This window comes from Oncorhynchus gorbuscha, linkage group LG04, assembly GCF_021184085.1.
Source record: "Oncorhynchus gorbuscha isolate QuinsamMale2020 ecotype Even-year linkage group LG04, OgorEven_v1.0, whole genome shotgun sequence".
NCBI classification, from domain to species: Eukaryota; Metazoa; Chordata; class Actinopteri; order Salmoniformes; family Salmonidae; genus Oncorhynchus; species Oncorhynchus gorbuscha.
This window is the reverse complement of record NC_060176.1, coordinates 63,580,105-63,592,451: the sequence shown is the minus strand read 5'-3', so window position 1 is coordinate 63,592,451 and position 12,347 is coordinate 63,580,105. Positions and strand designations below refer to the sequence as shown.

The 12,347-nt window shown below is 41.5% G+C and overlaps 1 protein-coding gene across 1 annotated transcript in view; it reads left to right on the top strand.

Moving 5' to 3' along the window:
* The first annotated feature begins 5,489 nt into the window (after positions 1–5,489).
* Positions 5,490–12,347, top strand: part of LOC124034466 (spermatid perinuclear RNA-binding protein-like) — a 39,452-nt gene continuing 32,594 nt past the window's right edge. Inside the window, exons 1-2 of the mRNA XM_046347708.1 lie at positions 5,490–5,668; positions 10,848–11,021. Coding sequence (XP_046203664.1) covers positions 11,019–11,021 — 3 coding nt within the window. The 5' untranslated portion in view covers positions 5,490–5,668; positions 10,848–11,018. The remainder of the gene's footprint in view (positions 5,669–10,847; positions 11,022–12,347) is intronic.

Here is a 12,347-nt window from a genome sequence, read left to right as displayed (position 1 = left end):
TCTTCAAAGGGTTATCCCATGGGGACCTTTAGGTTCTAGATAGCACCTTTTTTTCTTAGTGTGGGCATCTATACTAGATGCATGAGTGGCAACTGAACTGCAGTCTACTGAGACTGAGGCATTGGCATAGCAATCAAGTACATGGTTATTTTTATACAGTGCTCTCCTGCCATGCTTCAATTATGTATGTGTTCAGTATCGATGCTACTTCAATTATGTATGTGTTCAGTATCGATGCTACTTCAATTATGTATGTGTTCAGTATCGATGCTACTTCCATGATGCATGAGTTCAGTATCGATGATACTTCAATTATGTATGTGTTCAGTATCGATGCTACTTCAATTATGTATGTGTTCAGTATCGATGCTACTTCAATTATGTATGTGTTCAGTATCGATGCTACTTCAATTATGTATGTGTTCAGTATCGATGCTACTTCAATTATGTATGTGTTCAGTATCGATGCTACTTCAATTATGTATGTGTTCAGTATCGATGATACTTCAATTATGTATGTGTTCAGTATCGATGATACTTCAATTATGTATGTGTTCAGTATCGATGATACTTCAATTATGTATGTGTTCAGTATCGATGATACTTCAATTATGTATGTGTTCAGTATCGATGCTACTTCAATTATGTATGTGTTCAGTATCGATGCTACTTCCATGATGCATGAGTTCAGTACAGGTTTTGATTGAATGGATCAGGGATCTCTCATAGTCTTCACTCCTCATTCATACATTTTTCAATGGCTAGTGCGTTAGGTCAGTGCATGGTGTTTGTAGCATCAGGGTTGTGAGTTCAAAGCTCTCATTGGCCACTTATGCTGAATATATGTTGACAGTACTGTAATTTGCTTTGGATAAAAGTGTCCATCATGATATTATCATATTATTGTCAGCTGAACAGCAGTGAGGCGTGTTAGCCATCCATCCTCTTTCTCTCCCTATAGCTGCAGTCATTTCCTCTTGACCTTGAATGCCCATGAATCAGCAGAGTAGTTGTGAACATACAGCAGCCCATCAAATATTTATACCCAGATCTAATTCAGGACTTCATGTGGTTTTCCTTTGCTTTGGGGCCAGGATCCATCTCTCTTGGGGTTGAGTAAAGTAAAAAGAAACAAATCTGTATGACTGCTCCAGCTTGCTTCAGAGTAAACATGGAGGAAAAGGGGATTTTTTTGGAGGAATGTATTTTATTAGATTAGTTTAAAAAAAATCTCCAATTCACATAAAAATCTGTTTTAAATACTCAAGTTAATTCGAAACACTGAGATGACCTCAATTTACTGAGAACCGCAATATCATTCACATCCCCTCCCTTCCACATCAACATGCTTCCTCCTTCTGTATCACATATTACAGCTCTTAATGTTACCTGTAATGTGCTCACTGGCCTGGTAGCACCCCCCCCACCAATGCAATCAGCAATCCCCTGTTGATTTAGCAGACTGCTCTGCTTTGTTGCCTTTCTCTGTCCTGATCCCCTGATAGGAACTCACAGCAGAGGTGAAGGCCAAGCTGCTGTGTAGGTAACTGGGAAGGAAAGACCAGGAGAAATTCTACAGTGGGTTGGATTGAAAAATAAATAAATAGTGTGACAGTGAAGGTGACACTGATAAAGAGAGAATGAGCTAAATGTTTGTGTCAGAGAGAAATAACAGAATGGGGGTAGAGAGAGGGAGAGATGGAGAGGAAGAGAGCAAGGCAGCAAGAAAGAGAGGCAGCGAGAAAGAGAGGAAGAGAGAGAGAGAGGGAGAGGAAGAGAGAGAGAGAGGAAGAGAGAGAGGAAGAGAGAGAGAGAGAGGAAGAGAGAGAGAGGAAGAGAGAGAGGGAGAGAGAGAGAGAGAGAGGAAGAGAGAGAGAGGAAAAGAGAGAGAGAGGAGAGAGAGAGAGGAAGAGAGAGAGGAAGAGAGAGAGAGGGAGAGGAAGAGAGAGAGAGGAAGAGAGAGAGGAAGAGAGAGAGAGGAAGAGAGAGAGAGGGAGAGAGGCAGAGGGAGAGAGAGGAAGAGAGAGAGAGGAAGAGAGAGAGAGGGAGAGAGGCAGAGGGAGAGAGAGGGAGAGGGAGAGAGGAAGAGAGAGAGAGAGAGAGAGAGAGAGAGAGAGAGAGAAGAGAGAGAGAGAGAGAGAGAGAGAGAGAGAGAGAGAGAGAGAGAGAGAGAGAGAGAGAGAGAGGGAGAGAGGGAGAGAGGGAGAGAGGCAGAGGGAGGAATAAAGCTAGGCTAATATCTAACATCTGGATGGGCTGTTCAGTGTTGTTGTTATTAGTTGTGTCACAGAGTTTCTAAACCCAGAGGCGCAACATCGCGAGACATCCGGGATCGCTTGCGAAGCAGACCAAACAGCAGGCCGGGGTTTGGGGTTTGAGAAGTCAATGAGAGAAGTGACGTCTAGTTCAACGTCTAGTTTTGATTTACATTTGGTTGAGTTGTCAACTAATGTGAATTCAATGTTAAATCAACAAAACATTTCAGCATGTCATTGGATTTAGGTTTATGGATGACGTTTTTAAAATCCAATCAGTTTTCCACATAGATTCAATGAAATTAAGTGGAAACCATGTTGATTCATCCAGTTTTTGCAGTGATTTTTCTCAAAATCTAAAAGCACAACCAAGATTCAAACCAATGTCTTAAGTACAGAGTAAAAATAACTTGATGTTGGATAATGAACAATGCCGAAATAGCCAGAACAAACTTCCAGAAGTAATCAAGGAACTCTCATGTACTGAACATTCTTCTTTCTTCAGTTTTAAAGCTAATTTTCTTGCAATTCTATACATTTTGCAATGTCTAATGTGTATTCATGTGATATTTGAGTGACTCAAACATGGGTCTATGGGCTAAAAAAAGCTAGCTAAAAAATGCTAGCTGACAAGCTAGTTGATCTGGACATTTCTGACAAGTTATGAAAAGCTCTCTAAGGTGTGGAACTACTGACATGAAAAGACGAAAACTGATGATACACTACCCAATATCGAAATTGCACTTTGTGCATTCTACTCTTACAACTTTCAAGAGTAAGTTGAAAGCCGTTATGAGTTCCCCCCTGCCGACCCAAACACCCCCTAGCCCCTAGTGCAGGAGACTGCCGACTGACTGTTCTACAAATCACCTTGCATCATAAATAACTCCTCAATAATATTTGTAAATCAGTCAATGTACCCATGATACATCACCCTTTTGATGATCTCGAACACGGCCAATGACATCACATGATTAGTTGGACTAGACACACGTTTCATACCTGTTTTACCTGAGTTTTAATGTATATTTTGATAGAGGAATATGTCATGTAAATTAACTACATACAGACAATAATTTGAAGAGCTTGGAGATACTGCTGCTATTGACTTCAACAGAAATCTTGACAGCTACGATAAAGCCAGACAGTATCAGCCAGGTGTGTCTGCAGAAACACTCGTTGCTGGTGTGTGAAATCACACACTACAGGATAAGATGAAACACATTGCACTTCTATATACAGTGCCTTGCGAAAGTATTCGGCCCCCTTGAACTTTGCGACCTTTTGCCACATTTCAGGCTTCAAACATGAAGATATAAAACTGTATTTTTTTGTGAAGAATCAACAACAAGTGGGACACAATCATGAAGTGGAAAGACATTTATTGGATATTTCAAACTTTTTTAACAAATCAAAAACTGAAAAATTGGGCGTGCAAAATTATTCAGCCCCTTTACTTTCAGTGCAGCAAACTCTCTCCAGAAGTTCAGTGAGGATCTCTGAATGATCCAATGCTGACCTAAATGACTAATGATGATAAATACAATCCACCTGTGTGTAATCAAGTCTCTGTATAAATGCACCTGCACTGTGATAGTCTCAGAGGTCCGTTAAAATCGCAGAGAGCATCATGAAGAACAAGGAACACACCAGGCAGGTCCGAGATACTGTTGTGAAGAAGTTTAAAGACGGATTTGGATGCAAAAAGATTTCCCAAGCTTTAAACATCCCAAGGAGCACTGTGCAAGCGATAATATTGAAATGGAAGGAGTATCAGACCGCTGCAAATCTACCAAGAACTGGCCGTCCTTCTAAACTTTCAGCTCGTACAAGAAGACTGATCAGAGATGCAGCCAAGAGGCACACAATATCCAATACATGTCGTTCCACTTCATGATTGTGTCCCACTTGTTGATTCTTCACAAAAAAATACAGTTTTATATCTTTATGTTTGCAGCCTGAAATGTGGCAAAAGGTCGCAAAGTTCAAGGGGGGCCGAATACTTTCGCAAGGCACTGTACTTTCTTTTTCACTTCATTTTGTAAGTGTTGAAAATAGCTGTTCCTTGTCTACTATCCTACAGAACACTCAGATGGTCGTATACGGGTTCCTATATTTGCAGTGTTTAGCATTGAAAGATTCAATCATAGGAGTTATTATTTTTCGGACATCGTTGTATACACGCCACATTCCATAACCTGTAGATATGAAGGAGTGATGTTACTTGATTAATTCCAGAGAAACAACTACCTGTGTGTCCTGTCTATACGCATTTCAAACCCCTGCATGTTTGCTGATCTTGTTCTGCAGTGCAATGGCTGTCTCACCTTGAGGTACACCTGCTGCTGTCTGACGCAGGTTGAGAACACGTCATACTCCCTCCAGCCGAGCCTTCTGCTGATGGGGCTGTACCACAAGCAATCTCACAGCACTGAAACGAGACCGTTCTATAGCACAGTACAGTACTATCATATGAAACAAGATACTATTATAATATGACAATTGAAAACCGTAACGTCTAGCACAGTGAATCAAACAGTCATGGGCATTCAGTGTATGAATGATCCGACACTGGAGATCGAGCAAACTATTGATCTTGATATTGCAGGCTAAGAGTCAACATCACCTTGTGTGTGTGTGTGTGTGTGCGTGCGTGCGTGCGTGCGTGTGTATGTTTGGAGGTGATGCACACAGGGCTTAAATTATCAGCTGTCAGAGTGAGGCCAATAACTCATTCTCATAATCAGAGTGTATATGAAAGGAGTGTGCAAGCGACTCTCAGCTGAAACTATATACTAATGGATGTTATTTAACAAACTGTATAATTATGCATGTAACATGTATATTATATCCACCCCTGACATTTTCCTACCATTGAGGTTTGACATTATGTCCTGGTCTTTTTGTGCAGGGGTGGATGTAATTATTGTGCTGATTGACTTTGTTTTTAAGTAACACTGGTTAATTCCATGCCGTTTCTGTAGGCCTAGCCTATGTTTTATTGGCTTGTTCGAGGTTGTGAATCATTCCCACTGTGAAATGTTGGGACAAAAAGCATGCACCCACTACTTATTTTCAGTCATATTCATTCTCACACAATCATATAGGCCTAGTCCAATTCTCCAAGGCATAATTTGCTTACCAAATGCAGTCATATGTCTTGCGTTTCAGCGCTGAACAACCATAACGCGCGTGCGCAACTTCCGCTCTTCGTTGCTGCCACTGTCAGTGAGCGCGCCTGACACGGTTGTGACCAAGAAACAAGCGTGTGCTGTCGGGTGCTGAATTCACGCTGTCCCAAACCGAGATGAAAACGGAGTTGGGTTGCGCAAACACGAAGTCCTACCAGTAAAAAGCTACCATTGAAATATTTGGGATGTGTTGCCTTGGTTTGGTTCAAGAACTGTAACTATGTAAGTATTTACTCAATGCCAAATTTTGCTTGAAATAGCGCCGGCAAGGATGCATATCCTGCGCACTGTTGGTCAGCGGTGCTGCTAGCAACTTAACAAGGCAGCATGCAAATTCCGAACGTTTTCTGAACATGATAGGTGGCTACTTGTTATTTCCCCCTTTATATGACATGCACTCTTCTGGATGTTTTTATTTTCCAGTGACTTTCAGTGATCTAATCATTGTCTGTCAAGGTAGGAAGCCATGCCATTTGGCTAGCTAGTTAACGTAATATCACAATTCAAAAGGATTGTCAGAAACAAATTGAAAAGAGGACGAAATTAACTTTTATGTTGGTTCGAGTTTTGTGTATTTATATTTTCACTTACGGTTGTTTGATGTAGAAGTACACCCGTCATATCATGCAACTTATCTCAATTTACTCCTGAAAGTTGAAATAGTAGAATGCACAAGGTACACTTTCGAAATTGGGTAGTGCATCATAAGTTTTCTTCTTGTCATTGCAGACCTCAGAGAGCTATTTATAACTTGTCAGAAATGTACAGATCAACTTGCCCATGTCTGCAAAATAAACGTTGCTCTGTTTTTTTGTCGTCCATAGATGTTGCTGTAATGTTTGTCCCTCAAATAACACACGAACACACATAAGACATGGCAAGATTGCCACATTTTATCTGCACCCCATGACAAAATGTGTAGAATTGCATGAATTGAGCTTTAAACCTGCAAAATGTTCTCTCTGCCAACAAGATGAGTGTGAACAGTTTTTGTCATGAACAGTGCTTGTGCCCATTGAAATAGAAGTGGTGTGTGTGCAAAAGGGAGCCAGGGGGGGGGGGGGTGCGGAATGTTCCCCAATGCTGGAAGGGGGCCCTGAGTGAAAAAGTTTGGGAACCCCTGCTGTACAAGACTGTAGACTTGGGCGATATGGATGAATTTTATTTTTAAATGACCCTTTTAAACCACTGCTACTACAAGTTTGATTAGCCATTAACAATCACCATTATTAGTAAACCTAAGGAACGATATCAGCAAAATGCCTGCGATAAGTGTTCGTTATGGTCGGTGTCGATAATGTTTGTTTTATCGTCCCAGCTTTACTGCAGAGTAAGCAACAGACTGTATGTAGCAGGTACTGGTCCTTGCCTATGGAATGGAAACGGTAACCGGAGCCTAATTTCCTCAGGCTCCCTGGCCCAGTCAAGCTAAACTAAACGGGCATAGAGTGCACGGCTTGTAAATGAGAAGTGTGTGTGACATTTTGTTTTGCAATTAGTGTTATGCGTCTTGTTTATACAGAGTACACCACTGTTTTCTCAACCACACGTCTAACAGTGAGGCTACTGTCAACAGTGCCGAGGTGGTGATGCAGTTTTTGCTTGCCAGTCTTTTTGAGTGTTACTTTTTCAGTAATAGGAGAAGCCATACTATAACCAGCAGATATGTCATTGAAGAGCAGGATAGATGGTTTGAAAGGAAGAGTCCAGTCATGGACACATCGGACTCGTAATATGACCCCTTTGAAATGGATTAATTGCATTCCATTGATCAATGGTACATCTATAATGACCACTAAACCATCTCAATGATCCTGTTTTATCTTCAATCCTTTTCGTAATACATGATGGGTTGCCTGTTTGTGGGTGTGCATAGTTATACATTTTGAAAGAACCCAAATTCCCTGCTATCAACATATTCCAGTGTTCCATGCCCAAGGCTCCGCTGCTCAGAAGGGGATGTTTTGGAATTCAGTCGCTTCATAGCCTAACTGTTAAACTGAAACCATATCTGCCTCAACTAAGTGTTGGCAGTCATCAAGGCCTAATGGATGGAATGTTCTCTCTCTGACTTGATGGGTAAGATGTCTTAAGATATTATTACTGAATTGCTGTTTTTTTAATCTCCTCTTACACACGTGTGCGCACACACAATCTTTGAAGATTATTGTTGGCTTACTGTTGGGTGGCTGAATCCCAGACATCAAAGACAGTATCCCATAATGACTAATAAAATAATGATAATTCGGTGTGCTGTTATACATTACATTACATTTAAGTCATTTAGCAGACGCTCTTATCCAGAGCGACTTACAAATTGGTGCATTCACCTTATGACATCCAGTGGGACAGTCACTTAACAATAGTGCATCATGACCCCCCCCCCCCTTTCTATCTCTACACACAGGGAGGAGGATGCCTGAAACAAGTGTATATGGTGTGGAATAGCGAAGTCTTACTTAGAACACTCATTTGGCCTTGTCTGAAATATGTGCTTTACCCAGAGAGACGGCAGAATTGATTGACCTCGGGGATTCTTTCTTCCTCAACTATTTAATGTGCTATGAAAAATGAAAACAGTTTGAGCGTGTGTGGGCAGATTATTCTCTACTGCACCTGTAAGAGGTTTGCAATGCATTATCATGCTCAGGTTGTAGCTACACTACTAGCCAGTAGCCACATTGCTGACCAAATTCCCAAATTAAGTTCCATATAAAGGCTAGAACTTGATTTGCCTCTTGTTACTGTCACAATGGTAGGCCTGGTTTGGAGCAGGTGTGTGAATAAATAGGCCTACCTGAGGGGATGTCAAACCTCAGATAAACACCAGCTAGTTACGTCTCCACAGACTCTTTCCTTTGTTATCCTCACGTCTTCTTCAGCACTGTAATGGACTGCTCATGAAGTCTGCCTCTAACTGTTTTCAGCATCCCTGATATAGGACCTTCAGAGCCAAAGAGGCTTTTTTACTGTCTGTTTTACTGGCACTGAAATATTCATGCTAGAGTTTTTGAACAGGCACAACATTCTCCTCTTTCACTGTGTTTTGAACAAGCACCAAGAGGCTCCCCTCTTTCTGACACATTTAGCTCTCCCTTCAGCTCTCCCATGGAGGACTTTCTAGGTCCCTTGGGGTAGTCACTGACTCGCTGGTTGCTGCAGGCTAGTTAGTTGAAGGTTTGGTGGTGGTGGTGACAGTGGTTGAGTCTTTTACCTCGGCACCAGTTAAGTGGTGAAGCTATGTGAGCAGTGTTTTAAACCTTAGACACGCACACATAATCCAGAGCTGTTGTAAAGATATCCCCCCAAGGTTGGCCTGCTGCTTGTCCAAAGGACTTGGTGGATAATAGTCTCACGGATGGTGAATCTGAATCAGAAGCCAATTCAGAGCTTCAATCTCGAGGTCTACAAGCCTATATGTAAGCTGTCCTGAATGTGTCCACTTGATCTGCATGAAAGTTGTGTTTTGGGCACAGATTCATCTATGGTAGTCTCTCCGCCCTGTCCATGTTGGCCTCCTTGCACTGTTTGCTGCCTGTTTGCTCTTTGTCCTCCCTAGTACTGTCATCACAGCCAATGTGGCTCTGTCTGATGGTGTATTGGATAGGACTGTGATTGCTGCTGTTCAGTGCTCACTCATGCATGGGAACATGATGTTTCCATTACCTGGGAAATAGACAATGATAGCTCTCAGGTCAGGACAGGGATACTCTGCTGCAGCTCCTATAGACCCAAACCCAACCTTAACATTCAGATTTCTTACTGTGGCGTGTGTGTGAATAGGAAATCAGCTAGGCCTGAAACGAGGACACGAGCGCGCGCACACGAACATGCATACACACGCCCTTTCTGAGCTGCTTTTAGGAACAGACTATGATAAGAGCATTGTACGTATGCTGTATGCCTACAGCACATCACACTGTTTTCTCATAGATCCATTAATGTATTAACGAAGGCATAATCCTAAATATAAAATGTGTTTTCCTTTTAAGCCGGACATTTCATAACAGATACAGTTGTTTGTGCAGTCCCCATCAGGGTTATGTTGCCCAGTCTGACACAGCGGGACTCTATAAATACGCTTTTGAGAACAGATTAAACATTTGAGGGAACCACAACATCTTCTAGGCCAGTTGTTTCATTCAAATGAGCATGCAAGTTAAGTTACATTACTATAAGAATAGACAAAACTGTCCTCATGTAGCCTGTAAGTGAGTGGACTGGAGAGTCCTTGGGCAGATGGTTTGGCCTTTTGAGAAGGAGACCTCCTGTGTCACTATCAAGATACTTTAGACTACTTTATCAATCCCGTTGAATAAGAGCAGTTGTTAGCGAACCAAAATGGAGAGCTCTATGCCTTGCCCGCTGCTCAGATTGTGTACCACTTAGCCTAATCTGTTTTTTTAAAGCAGCCAGCTGTGCCTCTGTTACATAAGGGCCAATTTCGCAGACAGATTAAAGCTTCCCCCCCTGGACTAAATTGCACTAAATTACTTTAAAATAGTTGGTTTCATGAACATGGATTAGGACTTTGTGTACTTTGTGTAGTCCTGGAATTTGACTCGTCTACTAGTGCATATTTGACACTTAAATATATATTTTTTTGTCCAGTTATTTACGATCTGACTCCAGGACTGTGTGATCCAAGGTTAGTTATGGAATTGGCGTAAGTCATAACTTTGAAATCATGTTAACAATGTGATTTACTAAGTGAGAAATTGACATCGTCATACATCAAATGTTGAGCGACGCACCATTTGAAGTAGATAGCTGTAGGCTAAATAGGCCTTATTCAGTGAGCGCTCATCTGTCCTGGCCAGTAACATGGTGCAGACAGAATGTCATTTGGAAGAAGTCCTCTGCCAACATAAAATCCCAGCTCATAAAGTCTACTGCAGTGAAAATGACCTAAATAAACACAACCCCAAAACAAACCTCCCTGGGTTCACATACCCTTCTCCAAATAGAGGACAGGAAGGTGAAGTGCAGACAAACCACTTCTCTAAAAGTTGGAAATGAGGCTACCTGAGCAGTGCCATCCTGGGTTTTAGATTTCGAGATCCTACACCGTTTGCTACCCTGTATCGGAGTACCCCTCTGACGATTTGTAAAACGCAAACACATTCTAACTGTTCTGTTCGGTCCCAGAAACCGATGGATTGAGCCAGAGCCAGAACACACGTGGGTAAAGAGCCGTTTTGAAATTTCGGCATTGGGTAGAGATTATCTAATCGCTAATTTTTTTTTTTTTGTACAATACTCCTCATTTTGACATCACAACAACTAACTTCAGTGATTGCAGTCTCAGACTGAAGTATGTAGAGAACGACAGAGCAGCGGAAGAATTCCATTTGTCGTCAGGCAATACAGTGTGCTGAATGCCTATCATTGTATCCCACAGCTTTTTCCACAGCTGTGCTGATTTACCTGTATCTCTGCCACATGGGACACGAGCTAACTGAAGGGTCAGAGTTGACTGCATGAGGAGGCAGAGTTAAGGGAACCTGGTCCTGACCTGGACCCCAACCAGTCACACTTCTAGACCAGAGGTCTGTGGTCCTCTCCTCTAGAGATGGTGAGTGTTCTGTCTGTGTGTGTGTGTGTCTGAGGCTGGTGGGAGGAGCTATAGGAGGACAACTCATAATGACTGGAATGGATTCAATGGAATGGTACCAAACACATGGAAACAACATTGAATCCATTCCAGCCATTACAATGTGTCCGTCCTCATATAGCACCTCCCATCAGCCTCTGGTGTGCCTGTCTGAGTGTGAGGATGTCTGAGGTGGCTATCTTTGTCTGTGGCTATAATGTATTTTGGGTCTGTGTGTATGTTTCTGTATGTCAGTTGTTCCATAAAGACTGGTCACAGAGGTGATGTGTAATGTATTTTGGGTCTGTGTGTATGTTTCTGTATGTCAGTTGTTCCATAAAGACCGGTCACAGAGGTGATGTGTAATGTATTTTGGGTCTGTGTGTATGTTTCTGTATGTCAGTTGTTCCATAAAGACCGGTCACAGAGGTGATGTGTAATGTATTTGTTTTGGTTGTTGATGTGCACCCCTCTCTCTGATGTAGAGGTGTGATTTTCCCTGCAGTGTTAATTTCACTTTAATGAAATTTAACAAGACGATAATTCCACGTGAGACTAATGGACATTCAAGTAGACATGATACTCTCATCTGTTTTGTCCAATCATAAGCAGGCATCCCTGTGCAGAATATATCATGCAATCCTCTCATTGACTGATAACATCTTTCTGTTTCACAGGATTTTTGCGTTGATCTGGCTCTCCCACACGCACACAGCTCCCGGACACTTCGGTCTCTTTTGAACTGATTCATTTGAATTGACTGCACAGTCAGGACAGTTCAATTGTAACAAACTAACCTCAATTAGAAACAATCATTTATTTGAATGTCTTTGCTTTCATATATGCCACTTTTGCTCTGATCACATGGAAGCTCTATTTTTGTCATGTGCGCTGTCATTTATCTGCATGTTGCAGTTGCCTTTTCTGATTGGAAAAACAAATGCTTTTAGCTGAAATATTAGGAGTACAGTAATACTTCTGGCTTTGTTGGAAGGCTCATATTCTCCCCTTTAAAAGGAAATCAATGTTATTTACCCACCTCCGACGGTTATTATGTAGAGAAAATCAGAGCTAAATCCTATAGCCTGTGGTTAATTTTGGCTGGCATTGGTTACAATGTTGTCAGTTAAGGAATATGAGGCAATAATAGGCTGAGTGTGCACATGATGCAAGTAAGAGGTAAATTTAAATTATTTAATGGAAAAAAAATGCACTGACTAAAACTAATGGTAAATAACTAAATCCAAAGAATGAAATTACTAAAGTGACTAAGACCAAAGTATATTTTAAGAATAAAACTGAATCTAA